A 27,468-nucleotide genomic window follows, 5' to 3' on the forward strand; every position below is an offset into this window, starting at 1 on the left:
ACACTGCATTTGACCAAACATGTCATCTATAACGTACTCTGAAATGTGGTATTACATCCTAGCCATTAAAATAAATAGCTGACCATATACCACATGGACGGAGTGGGTATGAATATTTTATCCATATAAACATCCATTCTGGATGTTTAATAAAAACAACCTGTGTCTTTCCATAAATGTGTTTTTTTTTTAAAATCTGGTGGAAATGTCGCTGTTCTCCAGATTCCGGTGATGTTTTTGTTTTGTTCCTGCGCCTTTCTGTTCCTTACTTATCGCCTCTTTATTTAATATAGTCTTCTGTGCAACTGGGCGTGGTCCTCACAATAAGAATTGTTAACCGCACCCACTTGGCTTAAAACACAAACATTTCTACACAGAGAAAAAGTGGCCACATCTCAGGAACGGAGAGGGCTAGGAACAAAAGAAAAATATCGCTGGATTCAGGAGAACAGCGGCATTTACACTTGGTAATAAATATATATATATATATATATATATATATATATATATATATATATATATATATATATATATATATAAATATATATATATATATATTAGGAGTTCTTTAAATGAAAGCCCAAGTTTAGGCTCTTTTTATATTATTAATGTGATTTAATAAGATTTTGCTTGAAATAATATTTACATTGTGAACATACAGAATGTACAGTATTATATGTACAGGCATATTTACAAAAAAAATGTACTAGTGTTGTCTTCACTCAATATATATTTAGTATTTTTGTATTTTATAAAAAAAAAAAAATTGAAAATCCTCAGCAGAACCTCTATCATTACACGTGAATTCTTCCTAATAACAGAGCAAAATCCTTTTGGCAAAATGTCACTGCAATAAATTATTTATTTGTGGATTCAGGAACGTCAGGGAAGATAGACTCTGCCGGACATTGACTGCAGCTGCAGGGACAAAAGTCATTTCATAAGAAGTTGTTTTTTTTTTTTTTCTTGGCTGAAAAGTCCCGGGGCTCTGAAATATTCCTTATAAATCAATTCCATTTCTAACCATATGAATGTTTTTTTTTGTTTTTGTATTTTAAATAAATTACCGTACTATTTGGAATATTTATGTAAGATAGAGGAATAATAATAATAATAATAATAATATAAATTTGAAAGTACTAAGTTTAATATTAATTTTTTAAAATTTGACGCACTTTTCTGAAATATATTTTGAATTTTATTTTTTTTTTATTTTTTAAAATTCAATTTTGTATATAAAATTTGTGATTTTTTTTTTAAATAATTTACTGTACTATCTGGAATATTTATGTAAGAAAGAGGAAGAATAATAAAAAAAATCATTCAAAAGTACTAAGTTTAATCTTAATTTTTTTAAAAAAATTTCATGCACTTTTCTGAAATATATTTTGAATTTCACTTTTTTCATTTTTAAAATTCAATTTTGTATATAAAATTTGTGATTTTTCTTTTTAAATAAATTACTGTACTATCTGGAATAGTTATGTAAGAAAGAGGAAGAATAATAAAAAAAAATTCTAACGTACTAAGCTTAATCTCAATTTTTAAATTTGATGCAGTGTTCTGAAATATATTTTGAATGTATTTTTTTTTTAATTTTTAAAATTCAATTTTGTATATAAAATTTGTGTATTTTTTTTTTTTAAATGAATTACCATACTATCTGGAATATTTCTGTAAGAAAGAGGTTTAATAATAAAAAAAAAAAAAAAAATTCTAAAGTACTAAGTTTAATCTTATTTTTTTTTTTAAATCTGATGCACTTTTCTGAAATATATTTAGAATTTTTTTTAATTTTTAAAATTCAATTTTCTATATAAAATGTGTGAATTTTTTTTAAAAATAAATTGCCATACTATTTGAAATATTTATGCAAGAAAGCAGAGGAATAACAAAAAAAAAAAAAAATCAATGAAAACTAAAGTGCTAAGTTTATTCATATTTTTTAAAAAAAAGTTCATGCATTTTTCTGAAATTTTGAATTTTTTTTTTAATTTTTAAAATTCAATTTTGTCTAATAAATTGTTAAATTGTCTCCAGAAGCTGTTGTATATCTTACCGTCCCCGGGATAAGCCAGGATTGTGCGGGATCTGGTCTGTTGTCCTTCTGTTGTCTTCCCGGAGCAGGTATGAGAGCACGCCGACCACTCCGACCAGGAGCTGACCACACAGTCATTGGGGCACGGGACATCGCAGGCAATGGGGATGGGGTAGATGGCGTCTCTGCACAGGTGTCTGTCCACCTCCTCCCCTGTAAGATAAGAAGACGGTACCGCTATTAACTTACTAAAGTATCTAACATCCGTGTCTGAACTTGCTACTACTACCTCTGTCTGTCTAGCTAGGTGGTGTCGCACTATCATGGCACATGATACTGGGCAATGTTATCAAGTCCTATTGTAACTTCTGGGTAGATAGTGTCACGGGCGGAGGAGGGGACGCGGCGTTCTCCCACTGCTCGGGTCCGGCTGCGGCTGCTGCTGCTCGGTGGTGGCTCGAGCGGTGGGCCGGATCCCGGGGACTCGAGCGGCGTTCCTCGCCCGTGAGTGAAAAGGGAGGTTTGGTTGTGGGGATTTGATTATATTTGTCCGTGACGCCACCCACGGTTGTGGTGATTTTTGGTGACACCACCGCTGCTCTATACGGGGATCCCGGGAGCGGTGACAGGGAGCAGCTCGGTTGGTAGTTCTCCCCTCCGTGGGTAGGGGGTTGGTTGTCCTGGGGCCCGGTGATGGGGTAGGTAGGGATGGCAGGCGGGTTGCGGGGTCTGGCGAGGTTCAGGGTCGCAGGGGCAGCGCTGTGCCTCACGGCACGGGGGTACTCACTCAGCCAGTAATCAGGACACAGTTCTCGGTAAAACACTCGGCTGGATGGACAGGTCCCCCAGACGGCTGCGGTTGTTGTCTCCCTGTAGGTGATGGTGACTGTCTTTTCCTGCACCTAAACTTCTGTGTTGGTAGCGATGGGTTCCCACTGGTAACCCGCTCCCCGACTTTGATATGGGCCGGAGGAGCCCCTTCTTGCCCGCAAGCGCTGGCCCTGGGAAACTGGTGCCCTTGGCGGTGGCGGTGTCTCCCCTTCACGGTTGGACGGTTGCCTTCTATCGGGACTTGGTTGTTTGGAAACCCAGCAGGTCCCCTTCACTAACAGATTTGGCAAATTCACGGCGACTCCTAGCCTTGCCGGGATCCGAAAGGCCCCTGCCAATGGTGCTGGCTTCTCCTTGTGTACCGGTCCGGTACCGCCGGGCCACCGCCCGTCCACGGTCCTTACGGCAACTCCGATCGGCCACTCCTGCAGACGGTCACCACCGTCTGCCAACCTTGCTGTTCAGTCCGGGCCACACACCCGGACTCTGGCAGTTAGTTGCTATCACTTCTACACTTTCACTGTCCAAAACTAGACTCCACTCCTCTCACTTCCTCCTCCAAACTCTAACTCTCTACTTCACCTCCTTCCACTTCCTCCTCCAAACTCTAACTGCTCCTTTTCCCCCCTCCAGGACTGTGAACTCCTTGGTGGGTGGAGACCAACCGCCTGACTCCACCCCCTGGTGTGGACATCAGTCCCTGGGAAGGCAACAAGGATTTTGTGTTTTGACTTTGGTGTGCCTACAGGGAGTGTGGGGTGTGGTGGTGGTGTTACTTGTGGCCCCTGGCTTGTCCAGGGCGCCACAATAGGACTTGTTGACTATTTCTCCTCTTCCTTTCTGTTATGTAGCAGAGTCCAGGATGTAAATAGACCCCTACTGTTAGGGCATCGCCCCTCCCTATTTAAACCCCATCAGTCTCTTGCTGCCAGTTATAGGTGTTACTTACTCTGGTTCACTCTTGTTGCACTGCTTTGACTCAGCCTGTTTATTTCTGTCCTTGACATCAGCTTGTGTTTAGATTACCCTACTGACCTATTTTATTCCTCTTCCAGACCGATTTGTGCTGACCCGACATTCTGACTATCCTAAGTCAGCTCCCTATTTAAACCCAAAGCAATCTCTGGCTGCCAGTTATAGGTGTTATTTACTCTGGTTCACAAATGTTGCACTGCTTAAAGTCAGCCTTTTTGAGGTCCCTTTCACACATTCGGTTTTTGCCGTCAGTCACAATCCATCGAATTTTAAAAAAAAAAGGATCCAGCGACTGATGCCGCCAGATCAGTTTTTTTCTCATTGACTTGTATGAAGGACGGATTGTGACGGATGGCCTCATGTTTCATCCGTCGTTCGACAGATCCGTCGAAAAATATTTGTCCGTCGGACGGAGATAACGGCCTCAGTAAAGTTTTTTGTGTACGTCAAAAAACGGACAGCAACGGATCCGTCAACATCTGTCATTTGGTAGAATCGAACCCTATGGGTGCAGGATTCGTCGTAATCCGTCAAATGGCGGAATCCGGACGGATTCTGATTTTTTTAACTGAACATGCTCCAATTTATTATTTAGCCCCCAGCTAGTCGGATTCGTTGAAAAACGGATCCATCGCATCAGTTTAGCCACAATCTATGACGGATCTGTCGAGAAAACGGATTGTGACTGATGGCAAAAAACTGATGTGTGAAAGAGGCCTAATTCTGTCCTTGACATCCTAAGCTCCGTATTTAAACCCCAAGCGATCTTTTTTACTGCCAGTTATAGGTGTTACTTACTCTGGTTCACTCCTGTTGCAATAGGTCACATGTGCTACCTGAGGCTGTTTCATGTGGCCCGCAGGTACCGTATACCCCTTGATGATTGGTTTGGCTCAGGGGGCCACTGACATCAGAGCTTCATTTCAGTTTAATGTGAGTCCTTGGACGCAAATTTGATTGAAATGTATTGCTCTCTGCACCGCAATACCAGTGCTAGCCGCTAGCCAATCAGAGGCCAGCAGCTGACATCAGCTTGACATCATACACTGCCATGCCAGCTTGCCAACATGAGCTGTTGGCCTCTGACTGGCAGACACCTGGTCTTGGACCAGGCTGCTATCGTCAAGAGGCCTACGGTGCCTGTGGGCCACATGTGCAGAAAAGAGGACGCTTAGGGAATGGAGAACAGGTGAGGAGTATCTTTTTTTTATGTGTATGAGAAGAATGGCACAATAGGGGACATTACTATAGGATGGGAACCAGGAGGGGGTATTTCTACAAAATGGGGGTGAGGATGAGCACATTACTACAGAAGAGGGCCAGAATGTGCTCATTTATACAAGTAGGGGACACGGATGGGCTCATTATCACAAGATTAGGTTCAGGATGGGCACATTACTACAAGAAGGGAACCAGGATGGGGACATTACTACAAAAAGAGGACCAGGATGGGGATATTACTACAAGAAGGCGACCAAGATGGGACATTACTACAAGATGAGAACCAGGATGGGGGACATTAATATAAGAAGGGTACGAGGATGGGGCATTACTAAAAGATGAGGATGGGCACATTACAACAAGAAGGGGAACAGGGTGGGGACATTACTAGAAGAAGGTGACCAAGATGGGACATTACTATAAGATGAGGACCAGGATAGGGCACATTACTACAAGATGAGGATCAGGATGGGGAAGATTACTACAGGAAGGGGACCAGGATAGTGCACATTACCACAATAAGGGGACCAGGATAATGCACATTACCACTATAAGGAGACCAGGATGGGACATTACTACAAGATGAGGACCAGGATGGGGAACATTACTACAAGATGAGGACCAGGATGGGACATTAAAAGATGATGAGGGTCAGGATGGGGCACATTAATATTAGATAGGGAACAGGATGGGGCACATTAATATTAGATAGGGAACAGGATGGGGCACATTAATATTAGGGAACAGGATGGGGCACATTACTACAAGATGTGGGCCAAAATAACTACCGTAAATGGTGCTAACTGTAAGACAATATTACTGTATGTGGCCAATTGAGGGGAAAATTCTAAAAATGTAAAAAAAAGAATTCAAAATATACCATAAAAAACATTTTGCCACTAAACATGCTGTTGTATATACCTAATAAAGTAAACTAAAAAAGTGCACTTTTGTTATACTCACAACCGTAACGACCCAAGCTATAAAACTGTACCATAACCCATGCGATAAACGCCATTTAAAAAAATAAATTCTCCAAAATTAAAATAAATAAATAATAATAATGATAATAATAATAATAAAAATAATTAATTAAAAGGTATATAGCAAAAAAAAATTGGTATCACTAAAAATGTCACTTTGTCCTGCAAAGAATGCGCCCCCCCAAATTAAAATTTTACCATACACCCAGCCCCTGCACTAGACAGTCCCCTACAGGATTGCTTGCAGGCTTGTATACAATTGCTATACAGTAATCTAATATGTAATGATAACTCAGATTCCGTCCCCTAATCTGCTGTATCTGGAACAAGGACTGACACATTGGACTTCAATGGAAAAAATGAAGAATAGATGACTGTGCAGCTCCTTCTCCCTCCTCCCCCTCTCCCTGCACAGTCACAGCTATACACAGACTCTGGATGAATAGGAAATTCAGAAAGCTGCAGAATCTGGGAAATACAACAGCTTTCCTAGGAGCAGATATATTTGGGCTCTGTAGAACAAGTCCTATCCCACAGATTACATTTGCATAGTAATTGTAATCAGGTAAGAGGATGCAGTCAATCAGGTGCCACTTATCCCATTTACATATATTTACATATTTACATACTGCAGTAAAGCAAGTTCCCTTCCAATTCTGACATTGCAGCTATTTGCAGACGGCTGCGGTGACGTTGGTGTCATGGTGCCGGCTGCTGATCAGCGCTCGTCCTCATTACAATGTATAATTAATTCTTGCATCTTGACAATAGAGAACAAGAAACGCTTCTCATGTGATATTCTCCTATTCTGACCAATTAGGCTAATCAGTGGAGCCTGTGACACGCCGCTCCCCGTCTATCAGGAACGCGGTGAATGGGACGGGTGACAAGGCAGGTAATAGGGAGCGGCGGATCCGGGTAAAGACTGTGTTAGTGTAAGGTTGTCAAATACTCGGCTAATTAATGTCATTTCATAGTGATAATTTACTCTGTGGATTGTAAACAATGTATTTGTGTCGCCCTGGGCAAGCCAGGGGACACAGATAACAACACCACCACACCCCACACTCCAGGTAGGCACACCTGCTAACCAGAAACCCTTGTTGCCTCCCTCCAAGAGTCTGTTGATGCACACCAGGGGGTGGGCCAGGCGGTTGGCTCCGCCCACCAAGGAGCTCACAACTCTGGAGGCAGGAAGTAACCAGGGAGATTAGCCCGGGGAGGGCAAGAGTGAAGTCCAGTGAGGGACATGTAAGAGAACTGTCAGGGAGGAGGAAGTGGAAGGAGTGAGAAAGCCCAGGCAGGGGCTAGAGTAAACAACCAGGAGTGAAAGTGAAGGAAAGTGGAAAAGGAGGAAAGCAAGAAGTGGAGAGAGCGCAGAGAGTGCGCAGAGCCTGAGAGCCCAGCTGTGTGTAGGGCTAGAACAGCAAGGTCAGCAACGGCGGTGACTGTCCGGAGGGGGACCGTTTGGAAGTTCCTGGAAGGACCCCGTTGGCTGTGTGCCCGGTGGTCTGGAGCAGTGTTCCGAAGGACAGTCAGCACCAGGGCAGGGGCCTCTCGGACCCCGGCAAGGCTAGGAGTCGCCCAATTTGCCGAATCCGTCAGTGAAGGGGACGCAGATCCCCCAGCAACAAAGTCCCGATTGACGGCAACAGCCCGACCATTACCGGGGAGACACCGCCACCGCCAAGGCACCAGTTTCCCCAGGGCCAGCGCCTGCGGGCAAAGTGTAGAGCTCCTCCGGCCCAGATTGCAGTCGGGGAGCGGGTAACCGGAGGGAATCCACCGCTACCATCAGTCAAACAGGTGCAAGGAAGAGAGACGTCACCGTCACCTACCGGGAGTGCAGGTGCAACCGTCTGTGGGACCGTCCTACCAGCCGTTGGTTTACCGTACAAACTGTGTACGTGTCTCAGGCTGAGTGAGTACCACAGTGCCGCAAGGCACAGCGCTGCCCCCGCGTCCCTGCGCCCTCCAGGCCCTACACTTCACATCTCTTCACCGGGCCCCGGGATCACCAACCCCTACCCACGGAGGGGCAACACAACACCTGGCTGCTCCAATCACCATCCCCGGGACCCCCACACTGAGCAGCGGTGGTGCCATCACCACAACCGTGGGTGGCGTCACGAACTATAATCCCAACAAACACCCCCCTTTCACTCACGGGCGAGGAGTGTCGCTCGAGACACCCCGGGATCCTTCCCGCAGCTCGAGCCACCAGGAGCAACTGCCGGACCCGAGCAGAAGGGGTGAGCGCGGTGTGCTGACACCCTCCTCCCCGCCCGCGACAACTTGGCGTCACGAACAGGATCTTACCGCTCTGCCGTCTGGTAGAGGTGCGCCTTGTTACCGCCGGAGGTATCCGGCAGAAAAATTTCAGAAGCCGCCATCTTTGGCGCGAAAAGTTCCCGCTCGAGCGTCTTCTCGAGCAGTAGAGGCGCGAAGGCCAAAACTCCGCCCCGAGAGAGGAGGGGCCGGAAAGAGCTAAGGGGGACGGAAACAAGATGTCTGCGCCCGACGGAGCCGCTGGAAGAGCGGTGGTCGCAGCCGCAGCGGCACCCGCGGATGGGAATGGGCCTGCCCAGGTCCCGGCCGTACTGGCGGGAGGTGCCGCGGCCCCCGCGCTTGCTCAGGTCATGCCGTTTTCCTTGCCCTATGCACCCGGAGCTGCCTGGCTACCGCAGTATGACGGGAAACCGGATGCCTTGCAGGCCTTCCGGAAAAAGCTTAACCCGTTGCTAGAGCTGTACCCCCTGACTGATAAGCAACGTGCAGCGATAGTGCTAGGCCAGTTAACCGGTGCGGCGGAGCAGGAAGCGGAGACCTGGGCCGAGGGGGACCGGCTCTCTGTAGCCACCATCTTCGAGAAGCTACAGACTGCCTTCGAGACCCGGACTGAAGCTGAGCTGAGGATGCAGTTTTACCAGTGCCAGCAGCGAGCTGGGGATAGCATTCGGGACTATGCTCTACGTCTGCAGACCGCCCTCCGCACGCTGAAGCGGGTGAACTCTATTAATGAGGCGGATAGCAACAAGATGTTAGTGGAGCAATTCGCGCAGGGGATGAGGTCCCCTGAGGATCGTAAACAACTCCGGCTGTGGGCTCTGGAACACCCTGATGTGGACTTTGCTGTGTTAAAGGAGCGAGCTATCAAAGCACTACAGCCCCCAGCTGCTGAAGTTCTGGAACCCGTCCCGTGGCCCGTCGAGACAGCTCCTGTTGTGGCGGCTCCAGCCAAACCAACCTCCTTACTACCTGCAGCCTCGAGCAGCACAGTGGAAGAACTGGCAGCCCAGGTCCGTCGCCTGGATGGAGACCTTGCCAAAATCCTTGCTGCACTACAACCTCTGACCAGATCTCAGCCCCCAGCGCAGATACAGCTTGCTGACAGTCCCGAAGATGTTCCCTGGATGCAGCAGAGAAGCGCTAACAACCCGCGGAGCAGACCTCCAATCTGCTACAAGTGCCGTAAGCCGGGCCATGTTTACCGACAGTGCCCGTTAAACGAGCAACCCCTGGGGCCCCGGGCCAATCCTCAGGAGTAGAACACCGTGGCCCCCCGGACTGGCGAGACCGATACGTCGGGGCCCGCCCTATCATCCCTGTGGCTGTGGACGGCATACCCGTGATGGCTCTCTTGGACACTGGATCACAGGTAACTACCATACCGTACACATTGTATCAGCGATATTGGGCCACAGACGAGCTAGCGCCTCCAGACAATAGTATAAATTTGATTGCCGCTAATGGACTTCCATTGACCCAGGTGGGGTATAAAGAGGTGGCTATGACAGTGGGGCAAGCTGAACTGCAACACCAGGGTATGATTGTGATCATGAATGAGCCTAGTGATCATAACCCGAAAATAGTGTTGAGGACCAATGTGATGGAACACTGCATGGCTGATGTGCTGAACCTTTTACAGCAGCTAGCCGCCACGGCGGCGGGGAGCCGGCAGAGGGCTGTGCAACGTGAGATCCGCGCCCTGATGTACCGCCAGCATGTAAGCTCAACCGGAGGGGAGATTGGTGGAGTGCGAGTGATGGATGTTGCTCCATTGACTGTGCCCCCTAGAAGTGAGATGATGATCTGGTGTAGGGCAGCAGTAGGACCTCAGGGGCGTGACTACCCTGCAATGATGGAGCCCATGCCTTCTGAGCACTGGCCCACTGTAGTGGCCGCCCGAGGGGTGGTAGATGTGAAGAAAGGGAGAGTGCCTGTGAGAGTGTTAAACTGTGGGGAAGAGGAGGTCAGGCTTCCCCGGTATGCCACCATTGCCAAACTGCTCACCCTAGACCCTCACACTATCCAGGAAGCCCGTCCATCCACACTCCCACCTACCACCAGCACTTCCCCAACCCAGGGGGACACCAAGGAGTGGCACCAACAGCTACATGTGGGCACTGATGATACCCCTACACATCACAGGGCAGGGGTACACAGGGTAGTGCAGGAATACGAGCAGGTTTTCAGTAAGCACCCCCTAGACTTTGGGCAGATCAGGGGGGTCCAACACCACATTCCCACAGGTGAACATCCCCCTATCAAAGAGAGGTATAGACCTATTCCCCCTGCACATTACCAGTGTGCCAAAGATATGTTGAAGAATATGAAGGAGGCAGGGGTTATTCGGGACAGTTGTAGTCCCTGGGCCGCTCCGTTGGTACTGGTCAAGAAGAAGGATGGTACCATGCGGATGTGTGTGGACTACCGGAAGATCAACCAGATAACCCATAAGGATGCATATCCATTGCCTCGTATTGAAGAATCTTTGGCTGCACTGAGAACTGCAAACTACTTCTCGACCCTTGACCTCACCAGCGGATACTGGCAAGTGGCCGTGGCCCCCGAGGACCGGGAGAAGACCGCCTTCACCACCCCGATGGGGCTCTGCGAATTCAATAGCATGCCGTTTGGGCTGTGCAATGCCCCCGGGACCTTCCAACGGTTGATGGAATGCTGTCTGGGACATTTAAACTTCGAGACCGTCCTGCTGTATTTGGATGATGTGATTGTTTATTCCCAGACGTATGAGACCCATCTGGAGCACCTGGCCGAGGTGTTCGCGTCCCTTGCCAAGTTCGGGATGAAGTTGAAGCCCTCGAAGTGCCATCTGCTGAAACCCAGGGTGCAGTATCTAGGACATGTGGTGAGTGCGGATGGCGTCGCCCCCGACCCTGAGAAGATCACTGCCATTCAGAGCTGGCCGAAACCAACCACAGTGAGGGAAGTAAGGCAGTTCCTGGGTCTGGTGGGGTACTATCGGCGCTTTATAAAGGGGTACACGAAGATGGCTGCCCCCATGCAAGATCTCCTCGTGGGACAGACCAAGGGCGGTAGACCCATTGGAGCCCCACTGTTGTGGGAGGACAAGCAGGAGGAGTCCTTTGGCCAGTTGAAGGCGGCCTTGACCGGAGAAGAGGTCTTGGCGTACCCTGACTATGGGCGCCCGTTTATCCTCCACACGGACGCCAGTAACGTGGGGCTGGGAGCGGTCTTGTCCCAGGTCCAGGATGGAAAGGAGAAGGTGATTGCCTACGCCAGCCGAAAACTCCGGCCGACCGAAAGGAACCCTGAGAACTATAGCTCCTTCAAGCTCGAGCTATTGGCGTTGGTGTGGGCTATCACAGAGCGGTTCCGCCACTACCTGGCGGCGGCAAAATTCACCGCGTTTACGGACAACAATCCGCTAACTCACCTGAACACGGCCAAGCTGGGCGCGCTGGAGCAGCGGTGGGTAGCCCGGTTAGCCAACTATGATTTCACCATAAAGTACCGAGCTGGTCGTGTCAACATCAATGCAGATGCACTCTCCCGGATGCCCCATTTGTCGGAAGAGGGGTGTGAGGATGACGACCTCGAGGAGATTGAGTTGCCTGCGTTTCACCAGCCGCCTACTGAGAGAGTGCAAGTATGTCAGCAACGGGTGGATCTGGACCCGCGGCCCAGTCAAGAGTGGCAGGACGCCCAGGACCAAGCGCCGGCTGTCCGCCTTGTCAAGGCCCTGGTGGAACAGGGTGCTATGGGAATAGACCCTGCCGCTCCAGCCGAAGCCCAACGCTTGTGGAAAGAACGGAAACGGCTCTACCTACACCAAGGGAGGCTGTACCGTGAGCTGGTCAACCCAAAGACCCATGAGAAAATATGCCAGTTGATCGTTCCTCAGGCCGAGGTTGCTACTGTCCTGCGGGCATACCATGATGGTGCTGGCCACTTCGGGTGGAAGAAGCTGGAGATGCTGTTGAGGGAGCGGTTCTATTGGAGTGGGATGCGTGAATCGGTGGAAGCCTGGTGCCGAGAGTGCGGTCCTTGTACACTGAGGAGAAAGGACGAGACTAGCCAGAGGGCACCGTTACATCCCATAGTCACCCATCAGCCGCTGGAGCTGGTCGCCCTGGACCATGTCAAACTCACCCCTAGCCGAAGTGGGTACACCTACGCGTTGACCATGGTAGACCACTACTCAAGATTTATGGTGGTAGTCCCCGTTAAGGACCTGACTGGTCGAACCGCTGCCCGAGCGTTCCAGGCCTACTTCTGCCGACCCCATGGGTACCCCGAGAAGGTGCTGACTGACCAAGGCCCGGCTTTTGAAGCAGAAGTGTTTCACGAATTCTGCCAGTTGTACGGCTGCAAGAAGATCCGGACCACTCCGTACCACGCCCAGACCAATGGCATGTGCGAGAAAATGAATCACTTGGTCCTGGGGCTCCTCAAGACGCTACCGCTGGAAGAACGGAACATGTGGCCGGAAAAGTTACCCGACTTGGTCGACATGTACAATAATATCCCATCCAGCTCAACGAAGTGCACCCCAGCGTATCTGATGAGGGCCCGGCCTGGCCGCCTGCCGGTGGATCTGGAGATGGGGTTGGAGGCTCCGGAAGCACTCCCCTCAACGGCAGAGTGGGAAAGTCGGAGGAGGGCCCAGTACCGGCAAATCCAGGAGTATGTGGAGAAAAACCTCAGTCGAAGTCGAGAACAGCAAGAGCACCGGTTCAACCAGAAGGCGCCTGCAGGTCCTTTCCAGCCAGGAGATGTGGTGCTGAAACGGAAGAGAAAAGCCCACAAACTGGATGATCAGTGGGAGCAAGTCCCTTATGTCGTACAACCCACCGAGTGGGACAATGGGAAGACCTACCAGATCAGTCGTGACCAAGGGGGCACCCTGGCCACAGTTTCTCGGGACCATTTAAAAAAATGCCCCCCAGCGTTGAAAGCAGAGGCTGAAGTACCGATTCCTCCACCGGTGGAAAAGGCAGCAGAGGTAATCCATACTGTCATGGGTGACTTCCCAGCAAACTGGCCTACACAGAACGGCGCGGTGATACTTCCAGTGATACTGTTCCCACAACCCGTGGATGAAGAAGTAGTGGAAGTGGTTAACCGTGAGCCAGAACCAGTGCCAGTGCCCAGGGATGAACCTGCACCCAGCCCCCCTGCACCTCCGCCTGCCCCACACTCTAGCAGGGAGGAGGAACCGATTGTTCCCTCTACCCCACTGTCTAGCACCACTGACACCGGGCCCCGGAGGTCCACCCGTTCCAACCTAGGTAGACCCCAACTTAGGTACAGGGAGACCGTTCTATGAGTAAGAGGGGCCCGCAAATGTAAAAGAGTGTTGTGTGTTTGTTTGAAAAAGTTGAAAAGTTTTGCCAAAAATGAAAAATGAAAATTACCGAGTGTTCACCTGATTTTGTGTGATTAGCAACCGGCTGGAGCCGGCACCGTTGTCCCCGTGGGGACCGTTAAAAGTTTATGCATGGGAACTAGCCATGGACAAGCCCGTGAACTCTGCAGGGCAACCACAAACGTTAGTGGCTTGTAAATATGTTGGGTACCGTTACCGTTTCCGCAATGCCGCCTCCGGAGAGGCAGGTTGGAGGGAGGGCCCTGAGCAGAGCAGGCCAGGGCCCAGCCACCAAAGGAACCGGTGGCTACCCTCTGGAGGGAAGGACAGATCCCGCTCGGGTGACTTGTGCTGGACTGTGGGTCAAGGGGTGCTGCCTGGGTTTTAGGGGCAGCATCAGGGCCAGGTTGCTTGGGTGGGAGAGAGCGGAAACCGTGACCGTACACCGTTGAAACGTTAAAAGTAAAATGTGCCTCCCGTCTTGGGAAGAGTTGATTAAAAATGTTATGCATGTTTGTTTAACCCTGTTATCCCCTTTTTACAGAAAAAATAAAACCGGTGTAGGACGGCAGCCCGCGGACGGTCTGCATTTTGCTAAGGGGGAATGTGTCGCCCTGGGCAAGCCAGGGGACACAGATAACAACACCACCACACCCCACACTCCAGGTAGGCACACCTGCTAACCAGAAACCCTTGTTGCCTCCCTCCAAGAGTCTGTTGATGCACACCAGGGGGTGGGCCAGGCGGTTGGCTCCGCCCACCAAGGAGCTCACAACTCTGGAGGCAGGAAGTAACCAGGGAGATTAGCCCGGGGAGGGCAAGAGTGAAGTCCAGTGAGGGACATGTAAGAGAACTGTCAGGGAGGAGGAAGTGGAAGGAGTGAGAAAGCCCAGGCAGGGGCTAGAGTAAACAACCAGGAGTGAAAGTGAAGGAAAGTGGAAAAGGAGGAAAGCAAGAAGTGGAGAGAGCGCAGAGAGTGCGCAGAGCCTGAGAGCCCAGCTGTGTGTAGGGCTAGAACAGCAAGGTCAGCGACGGCGGTGACTGTCCGGAGGGGGACCGTTTGGAAGTTCCTGGAAGGACCCCGTTGGCTGTGTGCCCGGTGGTCTGGAGCAGTGTTCCGAAGGACAGTCAGCACCAGGGCAGGGGCCTCTCGGACCCCGGCAAGGCTAGGAGTCGCCCAATTTGCCGAATCCGTCAGTGAAGGGGACGCAGATCCCCCAGCAACAAAGTCCCGATTGACGGCAACAGCCCGACCATTACCGGGGAGACACCGCCACCGCCAAGGCACCAGTTTCCCCAGGGCCAGCGCCTGCGGGCAAAGTGTAGAGCTCCTCCGGCCCAGATTGCAGTCGGGGAGCGGGTAACCGGAGGGAATCCACCGCTACCATCAGTCAAACAGGTGCAAGGAAGAGAGACGTCACCGTCACCTACCGGGAGTGCAGGTGCAACCGTCTGTGGGACCGTCCTACCAGCCGTTGGTTTACCGTACAAACTGTGTCCGTGTCTCAGGCTGAGTGAGTACCACAGTGCCGCAAGGCACAGCGCTGCCCCCGCGTCCCTGCGCCCTCCAGGCCCTACACTTCACATCTCTTCACCGGGCCCCGGGATCACCAACCCCTACCCACGGAGGGGCAACACAACACCTGGCTGCTCCAATCACCATCCCCGGGACCCCCACACTGAGCAGCGGTGGTGCCATCACCACAACCGTGGGTGGCGTCACGAACTATAATCCCAACAAACACCCCCCTTTCACTCACGGGCGAGGAGTGTCGCTCGAGACACCCCGGGATCCGGCCCGCAGCTCGAGCCACCAGGAGCAACTGCCGGACCCGAGCAGAAGGGGTGAGCGCGGTGTGCTGACACCCTCCTCCCCGCCCGCGACATATTCACGTGGCTGTATGTAACAGCTGCTGAAAAGCAACCCCAGGTACCTGCCTCCGCTAACATGTGACAGAGCGGCCAGAGGTGCAGAGCTCACTGATACCAGCGCGTCCTGTAATAGGAGCCACCAGAGGAACAAGTCCGGTCATGACATTTCTTCCACCTGAATCTTTCCCTTCACCTGTCAGTGATATTATTGAGAAGTGGAAGCAAATCCAGCAACTCAGCAAGTGGAGACCCTGTAACGTACATCATCAAGTACAATGCTGAGCCGTACATCACCAAGCACAATGCCGAGCCGTACATCACCAAGCACAATGCCGAGCCGTACATCACCAAGCACAATGCCGAGCCGTACATCACAAAGCACAATGCCGAGCCGTACATCACCAAGCACAATGCCGAACCGTACATCACAAAGCACAATGCTGAGCCGTACATCACCAAGCATAATGCCGAGCCGTACATCACCAAGCACAATGCCGAGCCATACATCACCAAGCACAATGCTGAGCCGTACATCACCAAGCACAATGCTGAGCTGTACATCACCAAGCACAATGCCGAGCCAAACATCACCAAGCACAATGCTGAGCCGTACATCACCAAGCACAATGCTGAGCCGTACATCACCAAGCACAATGCTGAGCCGTACATCACCAAGCACAATGCCGAGCCGTACATCACCAAGCACAATGCTGAGCCGTACATCACCAAGCACAATGCCGAGCCGTACATCACCAAGCACAATGCTGAGCCGCACATCACCAAGCACAATGCCGAGCCGCACATCACCAAGCACAATGCTGAGCCATACATCACCAAGCACAATGCTGAGCCGTACATCACCAAGCACAATGCTGCGCCGTACATCACCAAGCACAATGCTGAGCCGTACATCACCAAGCACAATGCTGAGCCATACATCACCAAGCATAATGCTGAGCCGCACATCACCAAGCACAATGCCGAGCCGCACATCACCAAGCACAATGCCGAGCCATACATCACCAAGCACAATGCTGAGCCATACATCACCAAGCACAATGCCGAGCCATACATCACCAAGCACAATGCTGAGCCATACATCACCAAGCACAATGCCGAGCCATACATCACCAAGCACAATGCTGAGCCGCACATCACCAAGCACAATGCCGAGCCATACATCACCAAGCACAATGCTGAGCCGTACATCACCAAGCACAATGCTGAGCCGCACATCACCAAGCACAATGCCGAGCCATACATCACCAAGCACAATGCTGAGCCGCACATCACCAAGCACAATGCCGAGCCATACATCACCAAGCACAATGCTGAGCCGTACATCACCAAGCACAATGCTGAGCCGTACATCACCAAGCACATACATCACCAAGCACAATTCCAAGCCATACATCACCAAGCACAATGCCGAGCCGTACATCACCAAGCACAATGCCGAGCCATACATCACCAAGCACAATGCTGAGCCGTACATCACCAAGCACAATGCCGAGCCGTACATCACCAAGCACAATGCCGAGCCGTACATCACCAAGCACAATGCTGAGCCATACATCACCAAGCACAATGCCAAACCCTATATCACCAAGCACAATGCTGAGCCATACATCACCAAGCACAATGCCGAGCCGTACATCACCAAGCACAATGCTGAGCCGCACATCACCAAGCACAATGCTGAGCCATACATCACCAAGCACAATGCCAAACCCTATATCACCAAGCACAATGCTGAGCCATACATCACCAAGCACAATGCCGAGCCGTACATCACCAAGCACAATGCCGAGCCGTACATCACCAAGCACAATGCCGAGCCATACATCACCAAGCACAATGCCGAGCCGTACATCACCAAGCACAATGCCGAGCCATACATCACCAAGCACAATGCCAAGCCGTACATCACCAAGCACAATGCTGAGCCATACATCACCAAGCACAATGCCAAACCCTATATCACCAAGCACAATGCTGAGCCATACATCACCAAGCACAATGCTGAACTGTACATCACCAAGCACAAGCACAATGCTGAGCCATACATCACCAAGCACAATGCCGAGCCATACATCACCAAGCACAATGCCGAGCCGTACATCACCAAGCACAATGCCGAGCCGTACATCACCAAGCACAATGCTGAGCCGCACATCACCAAGCACAATGCTGAGCCATACATCACCAAGCACAATGCCAAACCCTATATCACCAAGCACAATGCTGAGCCATACATCACCAAGCACAATGCCGAGCCGTACATCACCAAGCACAATGCCGAGCCGTACATCACCAAGCACAATGCCGAGCCATACATCACCAAGCACAATGCCGAGCCGTACATCACCAAGCACAATGCCGAGCCGTACATCACCAAGCACAATGCCGAGCCGTACATCACCAAGCACAATGCTGAGCCATACATCACCAAGCACAATGCCAAACCCTATGTCACCAAGCACAATGCTGAGCCATACATCACCAAGCACAATGCTGAGCTGTACATCATCAAGCACAAGCACAATGCTGAGCCATACATCACCAAGCACAATGCCGAGCCATACATCACCAAGCACAATGCCGAGCCGTACATCACCAAGCACAATGCCGAGCCATACATCACCAAGCACAATGCTGAGCCGTACATCACCAAGCACAATGCCGAGCCGTACATCACCAAGCACAATGCCGAGCCATACATCACCAAGCACAATGCTGAGCCATACATCACCAAGCACAATGCCAAGCCGTACATCACCAAGCACAATGCCGAGCCGTACATCATCAAGCACAATGCGGAGCCGTACATCACCAAGCACAATGCTGAGCCGTAAATCACCAAGCACAATGCCGAGCCGTACATCACCAAGCACAATGCCGAGCCGTAAATCACCAAGCACAATGCAGAGTCATAGATCACCAAGCACAATGCTGAGTCATAGATCACCAAGCACAATGCTGAGCCGTACATCACCAAGCACAATGCTGAGCCGTACATCACCAAGCACAATGCCGAGCCGTACATCACCAAGCATAATGCCGAGCCGTACATCACCAAGCACAATGCTGAGGGTTTTGGTGAATTCAGAACGTTACCCCCCTGACTGCTTTGTGCCTTCTGTACAGTTTGGACATTTGTATCTTCCATCTTTATGGGGACAGTTTGGGGAAGGCCCTTTTTTGTTCCCCATGACTGTGCCCAGTGCACAAGGTCCATACAGACATGGAGGGTGAGGTTGGTGGAAGAGCTCGGACCTCAGACACATCCAGCACCGATAATGGGGATTGTAATCCTGGCCTTCCACAACAACAGTGTCACCTCACAAATGTTGTTTTGGGGCAAAAAATTCCCACAGTCACCTCCAAGTTGTTATCAATATATAATATTATCATAAGGTCTGTAAAAGCTAAAATCATACAGACATAATACAATAATATTACAGAGCACCAATACTGTGCTTGACCAACACAAAGAATAAGTCTCACGTTATTCAGTGGTGGATAATACCGCAATACTATGCACATACCCCTGGGCCATATATTTTTAAGTAATTGGACTGAAAAAAGAGGCCATGGCCCGGTTCCGCTCACCATCGCTGTTGATACATGTAACGACAGGCACTTGGGTTCCGCTTCCGCAGTTATTTCCATTGTCAGGGATACATTCCTCCAATCTGTCCAGTCTCCAATCATAACATGAAGGTTCCTCGCATGGAATGGCTTCCACTAGATGTGGACAATTTCCAGTCCCACCAGTAGGCTCATTTGTGATGTAACGCTTCCGAAGCTTGAATCCTATAGACAGATCGGAAACCAAAAATTTTACCAAAATTTTCAAGTACAGTATATACCTATATAGCCATGTGACACAATCTTCACTGGGATCTTAGAGGGTAAAATCCACCAGAAATGTCACGTTTTGAGCCCAGGATGAGATTTCTTACCCTTTTTACTCTGTTGGTCTTCACAATTCTCGAATGTACATGGCCCCCACGCTGACCACGCGGACACCTCACACTCTATCGGGCACGGCACATGGCAAAGCTGACTGGTACTCAATGGAGGGTCGGTGCACAACTTGTTATCCACTGGTTTTGATGCTGCCATAGAAAAAAAATAAAGTAATGTTTCAACGGCTTTCTTGAAGATGATTCCTTTCCATTTGTGGAAGGTTCTCAAACGTGAACTTTGAGATTCTACAAGAAATTAATGAATGTACCGGACTGGCATCACACACAGTTACAATGGGGCCCGTCGTGACAGGGGAGGATCACTCTGTTTGGTCTTACCAACCTTATGTCAGGGCTCGGGTGTAATGGATGCCCAGGGAAGATAGGGTAACCTATGGAGACCCCAATGCTGGGGAGCCTGAGCTCACCCTCACACCTGAAGGTACCCTTGAAGGTAGGGAGGTCCGGGGCCATGACCTGGCACTGGCTCCTGTCCTGACCCTGAGGACAAGTCCCCATCACACCCGCCTCTCAGGGGACTGACCAGGACAGAGATCCCCAAAATTCCTACAACAACGAACTACAGACAGGGATAAAATAAAATAAAACCTCATGCCCATCTAAACCCTACACCAGCTAACAACCAGGGATATACGGGTAAGGGATAACAAGGGAAAGCAAGTAGTGCAAAAAAAAAAACCCAACAACTTGCAATAAACCGCAGCGGAAAGCAACAGCAGCAACAACCATGTCCTCTTTGCTCCTGGGCTAGCTCCTAACTGAATAGAATAACCAGGAACAAGTCCAGGAAGCAGAGGGCTTAAATCCCGACCGGAAGATGATTAAATGCTGCCAGGTGAGCCAGTCAGCTGCTGCAGCAGAGAAGGAATTAACCCTAAAGGTGCCCAAAGGAAATACATGGTTTAAGGTGCATAGTCCAAATTGTAAGAAAAAAAACTAGCCCTGAGCCTGTCCCTATACAAGTGATACCTTACTACTGGGCAGCAACATCTTTGTTGGGGTGGTTGGAAATAGCCCAAAAGTATACGCAAGAAAACCTGGGGTCATAATAAAGGAGCCATATTGACCTTCCATAGAGAACCTCTTCTCTGCTATATAGTCTACCACACTAGAACCCAAAGATAAACTTAATAAGCCGCCATGTACCCACTTGTCCAAAAATCCCAAATGGCAACCAACTCCCAACCATTTGCTATCACTGTTGGTGCTTTCATGGTTCTATGTTGTTATCGCTATGATCTATCTTTGATATCTGGGGTCAGCCTGCAAATTTACCCTTCCCCAAACAGGGCCATCCTGAAACTGTACCCCTAAGCAGATCCAAACATTTATCAGTGGTCTATCCCAGTGACAGCTCAAAACAGAACCAGTACACCAATGGCCCATAACAAAGCAAGCCTTAAACACGGAACCAATAACAGAACCAACACGTAACGTTCAAGGGGTCTCCCAGGACTTATATATTGATGACCTATCCTTAAGAACGTTCATCAATATCACTGATCAGCAGTTTGTATCTGCAATAATGGCCGGATGTACAGTGTGAAATAGCCATACTGCAGGTCAGATCACATATGCTTTCATAAAATGTGCCCATTACTATGCCGAAAACAGTGTCTACAGAGTATGGAGCTGTGCTGTTCCAGCTCTGCACCCTATGCTCTGTATGTTCCAGCTCTGTACACTATGTAGAGTACAGGACTGTGCTGTTCCAGCTCTGTACACTATATGGGGCTGTGCTGTTGCTATGTATGTGGCCGTGCTGTTCCAGCTCTATACACTATACAGTGTATGGGGCTGTGCTGTTCCAGCTCTGTACACTGTACTATATATGGAGCTATGCTATTCCAGCGCTGTACACTAGGCTATGTATGGGGCTGTGCTGTTCCAGAGATGTACACTATGCTGTGTATGAGGTTGTGCTGTTACAGCCAAGTACACTATGCAGTGTATGAAGCTGTGCTGTTCCAACTCTGTAAACTATGCAGTGTACATGACCGTGCTGCTCCAGCTCTGTACACTATGTTTTATGTATGGAGCTGTGCTGTTACAGAGATGTACACTATGCTGTGTATGAGGCTGTGCTGTTCCAGCTCTGTACATTGTGCTATATATGGGACTGTGCTGTTTCAGAGATGTACAGTATGCAGTGTATGAAGCTGTGCTGTTCCAACTATGCAGTGTACAGGATTATGCCATCCAGCTCTGTACACTATGAAGTATATGAAGCTGTGCTATTCCAGCTCTTATACTATACTGTGTATGGGACTATGCTGTTCCAGCTCTGTATACTATGGAGTGTATGAAGGTGTGCTTTTCCAGCACTGTATCCTATACTGTGTATGGGGCTGTGCTGTTCCAGCTCTGCACACTGTGTTATATATGGGTCTGTGCTGTTCCAACTCTGTACGTAATACTATGTATGGGACTGTGCTGTTCCAACGCTGTACATAATACTATGTATTGGACTGTGCTGTTCCAGCTTTGTAAATTATGCCGTGTACAGAATTATGCTATCCCAGATGTGTACACTATACAGTGTGTGGGGCTGTGCTGTTCCAGCTCTGTACACTATATAGTGTACGAAGCTGTGCTGTTCTAGCTCTGTACATTATCCTATCCTGATGATAGTTCATTAATATCTAAATACTGGATAAGCCCTTAAATGCTTACAGACTATTCTAATCAGCCATGTCCAGTCAAGTACATGTAGATGTAGCACCCCTGAGTCTTCAGTCGCTACAGGGTATTGCATCTCACTTAAGGTGCAATACTCATCCCGAGTAAGGAAGAGGTTAACCACTGGTGTTCATCACTTACACAACACACACTTTAGGTGCTTTCCCACTGGAACTGGGTTAGAGGTGGCCACCATGGCAATGGGACTTCCCCAGCCACTAGTGAGTCATCAGGAAGGTGGGGGCAGCATGAGGGAAGTGAGGAACACACAGACTTTTACCTCAGAACAGTCTGAGACGCAGAAGTAGGCTTGCTGAGGAGCGTGCTTCAGAGCTCCCTCAGAGAGACCGACTGAGGAGAGTGCTTTAGAGCCCCCTCGGGGGGGGAAAGAGGAAGAGAGTGCCAGGACATCATGGACTCGCAAGACCATGGCAACTGAGGGGCGTGCTTCAGAGTTCCCTCATTTAGGAACGGGCAGACTGGAAATAGCAGGAGACGACCGGTGGAGCTGGTGAGACAGAGGAGCAAAACGGTAGCCGAGGGGTGAGCCTAACAGCCCCTTCGGGAGCGGTGCAATCAGGGTGCAGAACCCTAGGGTGGTGTACACTCCACTTTGCGCCATCAGAACCTGCCAGGAAGGGGGATTTCATGTCCCATTGCCCACAACAGAGGTCCCGGGACACAGCAGCATATAGAGTCAGGAGTCAAGACCACAGTCAGGCCCATATTTGATTTGCGCTGCCTGTGAACGGGACCTAAACCCAAGGACACTGGGGTCCCAAATCACCTTCACGTCACAGGGATCCACACTACAGAGTGCAAGGAAGGAAGGTCTCACACTCCACAACACCAGTGGTGGCCTCTGAATCATCCGGGATCGGCTGGGGCCCATCAAGACGGAAACCGCCACTCCAAGGGTGACGACCTGACAGTGAGTAAAAGAACTTGGTCCTCAGTCCTGGTGTTGGCCCGTCATTGTCGTCGCCGTTGCCCAGCACTCTGGCGCCATTGGCAGCTACCCCCCATCATCGTCCTCCTTGGGGCCTAGCTCTGCCTGTGGGGAGCTGAACCATCTGAGCTGCGTTACCATCCACCCCGGAGGGGAGCAACATCTCGCAGCGGCGGCTGGTCGTTGGCCGTATCCCACGGATGGCGCTGAAAAGCAAACCCCCATCATCTCCAATACCTGTCACCTTGCACCCTTTTTTGACACCGACGGGGTCATGGGGCCAGGTCAGGCTATTCACAGCACTATTCACTAAGGTCCTGTGGGTGCGTCATAGATTTTGCAGAATTAGGTCACACTGTCCATGCCTTATTCCAGTCCTATATGGCCTGACTGATGTCCCTGAGGACAGGGTATGAGGTGGGATTCCTTGTTCTTCTCAAGGTTGTCAATTTGACCACGTAGGGTGAAAATAAGGCGTGGACAGTGTGACTTGAGTCTCTGCCGCAAGTGAACTTAAAATAAGGAAGAGGTGACAGATATAAACTCTAGAAATACTCGTTTATCTATCCTCCAGAAAATTCTTTCTAATGTTTCCATTGATTTCTGCAGAAAATAATCTAAAATATTGTTTATATTGGAGCGAATAATAAAACAACAAAGAAGAGACAGAGTCACTCTGGATATTCACAAGGTTACGTGGGGCCGGCGCGCTCTCCGGTGAGCTGTGTAATATATGGGCAGATGTCGCTTGTCAATCAAGTCATGTACGCGGCGCCGGGTATTTGCATAGTAATCTAGGAGAGCTGCGAGGAAGGGGGGAGCTGAGCGAGGAATACAAGGATTGTTTCATCAAACACATATGTAAGCGAGACATCACCACAACGCTGGAGACATCTTCTGGATGTTTTTTGTATTTTTTTTCATGCTCAGATAAAAATGTTTATTGAGATCTCTAGTGTCTACAAAAAAAAGATAGATAGATAGATAGATAGATAGAGGGATAGATAGATAGATAGAGGGATAGATAGATAGAGGGATAGATAGATAGATAGAGGGATAGATAGATAGATAGATAGATAGATAGAGGGATAGATAGATAGATAGATAGATAGATAGATAGATAGATAGATAGATAGATAGATAGAGGGATAGATAGATAGATAGAGGGATAGATAGATAGAGGGATAGATAGATAGATAGAGGGATAGATAGATAGATAGATAGAGGGATAGATAGATAGATAGATAGATAGAGGGATAGATAGATAGAGGGATAGATAGATAGAGGGATAGATAGATAGAGGGATAGATAGATAGATAGATAGATAGAGGGATAGATAGATAGATAGATAGATAGAGGGATAGATAGATAGATAGATAGATAGATAGAAGGATAGATAGATAGATAGATAGATAGATAGAGGGATAGATAGAGGGATAGATAGAGGGATAGATAGATAGATAGATAGAGGGATAGATGGATAGATAGATAGAGGGATAGATGGATAGATAGAGGGATAGATAGATAGAGGGATAGATAGATAGATAGAGGGATAGATAGATAGATAGATAGATAGAGGGATAGATAGATAGATAGATAGATAGATAGAGGGATAGATAGATAGAGGGATAGATAGATAGAGGGATAGATAGATAGATAGAGGGATAGATAGATAGATAGATAGATAGATAGAGGGATAGATAGATAGATAGATAGAAGGATAGATAGATAGATAGATAGATAGAGGGATAGATAGAGGGATAGATAGAGGGATAGATAGATAGATAGATAGAGGGATAGATGGATAGATAGATAGAGGGATAGATGGATAGATAGATAGATAGATAGATAGAGGGATAGATAGATAGATAGATAGAGGGATAGATAGATAGATAGATAGAGGGATAGATAGATAGATAGATAGATAGATAGAGGGATAGATAGATAGATAGATAGATAGATAGATAGATAGATAGATAGATAGATAGATAAATAGAGGGATAGAAGGCTAGAGAGATAGATAGATAGATCAAACCAAGCACATCTATAAACCAGTTATAAATTAAGTGTCTCCTACACAGCCACTCTCATTAGAAGGAATATACACACAAGGTATATGAAAAAAAAATTACCTCACTCACAATCACCAGGTGGAACATCCAAGGCCTTAACATTTCGGCCTGAACAACTACGCCTGAACAACTGTGCCTGAACATCTAGGCCTGAACATCTAGGCCTGTGTCGCGGGCGGGGAGGAGGGTGTCAGCACACCGCGCTCACCCCTTCTGCTCGGGTCCGGCGGCTGCCGCTGCTCAGTGGTGGCTCGAGCTGTGGGCCGGATCCCGGGGGTTCTCGAGCGGCGCTCCTCGCCCGTGAGTGAAAGGGGGGATTTGGGGTGTTGGGATAATGTCCGTGACGCCACCCACGGTTGTGGTGATTTGTAGCACCACCGCTGCTCGATATGGGGATCCCGGGAGTGGTGATGTGGAGCAGCTAGGTGTTGTGTTGCCCCTCCGTGGGTAGGGGTTGGTGATCCCGGGGCCCGGTGATGAGATGTAGGATGCAGGGCCTGGTGGGCGCAGGGACGCGGGGGCAGCGCTGTGCCTTGCGGCACTGTGGTACTCACTCAGCCTGAGACAGTGACACAGTTCTCGGTAAACAAACGGCTGGTTGGTCGGTCCCACGGACGGCTGCACTTGCTCACCCAGTCGGTAGCGGTGATGTCCCTTTTCCTTGCGCCTAATGTTGTCTGTTGGTCGCGATGGGTTCCCACCGGTAACCCGCTCCCCGGCTTCAAGCTGGACCGGAGGAGCTCTACTCTTTGCCCGCAGGCGCTGGCCCTCAGAAACTGGTGCCCTGGCGGTGGCGGTGTCTCTGTTGTACAGGTTGGGCTGTTGCCTTCACTCGGGACTTGGTTGTTGGGGGATCTACGTCCCCTTCACTGACGGATTTGGCAAATTTGGCGACTCCTAGCCTTGCCGGGGTCCGAGAGGCCCCTGCCCTGGTGCTGACTGTCCTTTGGTACGCTGCTCCAGACCGCCGGGTCACTACCCGTCCGCGGTCCTTCCAGGAACTTCCAAACGGTCACCCCCTCAGACAATCACCACTGTTACTGACCTTGCTGACTCCGTCCTGCACACAGCTGGACTCACTTCAAGCTTCCTTTCTGTAACTGTTCTCACTTTCCTTCAGCTTCTCTTACTCCTCCTTTACCACCTCCACTTCACTTCACTACTTTCACTTCCTTAGCTCATCTTAGCTGTTTACTCTTCTCCCTCCCTAGCTTGACTGCTGGTTTTTCTCGCCTCCAGAGCTGTGTCCTCCTCGGTGGGCGGAGCCAACCGCCTGGCCCACCCCCCTGGTGTGAACCCCAGCCTCTAGAGGAAGGCAACAAGGATTTTTGTTTAGCTTTGGTGTTCCTAACTGTAGGGTGTGATGGTGCATGACCTGTGACCCCTGGCTTGCCCAGGGCGTCACACCTGAACATCAAGGCCTGAACACCTTGACCTCAGCACCTCGGCCTGAACACCTCGGACTGAACACCTCGGCCTGAACATCTCAGCCTGAACACCTAAGTCTGAACACCTTGGTCTGAACACCTAAGCCTGAACACCTCGGCCTGAGCACCTCGGCCTGAACACCTCGGCCTGAACGACTAAGCCTGAACACCTAAGCCTGAACACCTAAGCCTGAACACCTAAGCCTGAACACTTAAGCCTGAACACCTAAGCCTTAACATTTCGGCCTGAACAACTACACCTGAACAACTACGCCTGAACAACTACGCCTGAACATCTAGGCCTGAACATCTAGGCCTGAAAACCTCGGCCCGAACACCTCGGCCTGAACACCTAAGCCTGAACACCTAAGCCTGAACACCTAAGCCTGAACACATAGGCCTAAACACATAGGCCTAAGCACATAGGCCTAAACACATAGGCCGGAACACCTCGGCCGGAACATCTAAGCCTGAACACCTCAGCCTGAACATCTTGGACTGAACACCTCGGCCTGAACAATTAGGCCTGAACACCTTGGCCTGAACACCTTGGCCTGAACACCTCGGCCTGAACACCTAAATCTGAACACCTTGGTCTGCAGACCTAAGCCTTAACATTTCGGCCTGAACAACTACGCCTGAACAACTACGCCTGAACAACTACTCCTGAATATCTAGGCCTGAACATCTAGGCCTGAACACCTCGGCCTGAACACCTAAGTCTTAACATTTCGGCCTGAACAACTACGCCTGAACAACTACGCCTGAACAACTACTCCTGAACATCTAGGCCTGA

The 27,468-nt window shown here is 49.6% G+C and overlaps 1 protein-coding gene across 1 annotated transcript in view; it reads right to left on the minus strand.

Moving 5' to 3' along the window:
• Window positions 1-27,468, minus strand: part of THSD7A (thrombospondin type 1 domain containing 7A) — a 701,817-nt gene that overhangs the window by 135,261 nt on the left and 539,088 nt on the right. Inside the window, exons 8-10 of the mRNA XM_075315710.1 lie at window positions 19,519-19,674; window positions 19,166-19,369; window positions 2,060-2,251 (exon numbers count right to left, since the gene is read on the minus strand). Coding sequence (XP_075171825.1) covers window positions 2,060-2,251; window positions 19,166-19,369; window positions 19,519-19,674 — 552 coding nt within the window. The remainder of the gene's footprint in view (window positions 1-2,059; window positions 2,252-19,165; window positions 19,370-19,518; window positions 19,675-27,468) is intronic.

Source organism: Anomaloglossus baeobatrachus, chromosome 6, assembly GCF_048569485.1.
Source record: "Anomaloglossus baeobatrachus isolate aAnoBae1 chromosome 6, aAnoBae1.hap1, whole genome shotgun sequence".
Classification (NCBI taxonomy): Eukaryota; Metazoa; Chordata; class Amphibia; order Anura; family Aromobatidae; genus Anomaloglossus; species Anomaloglossus baeobatrachus.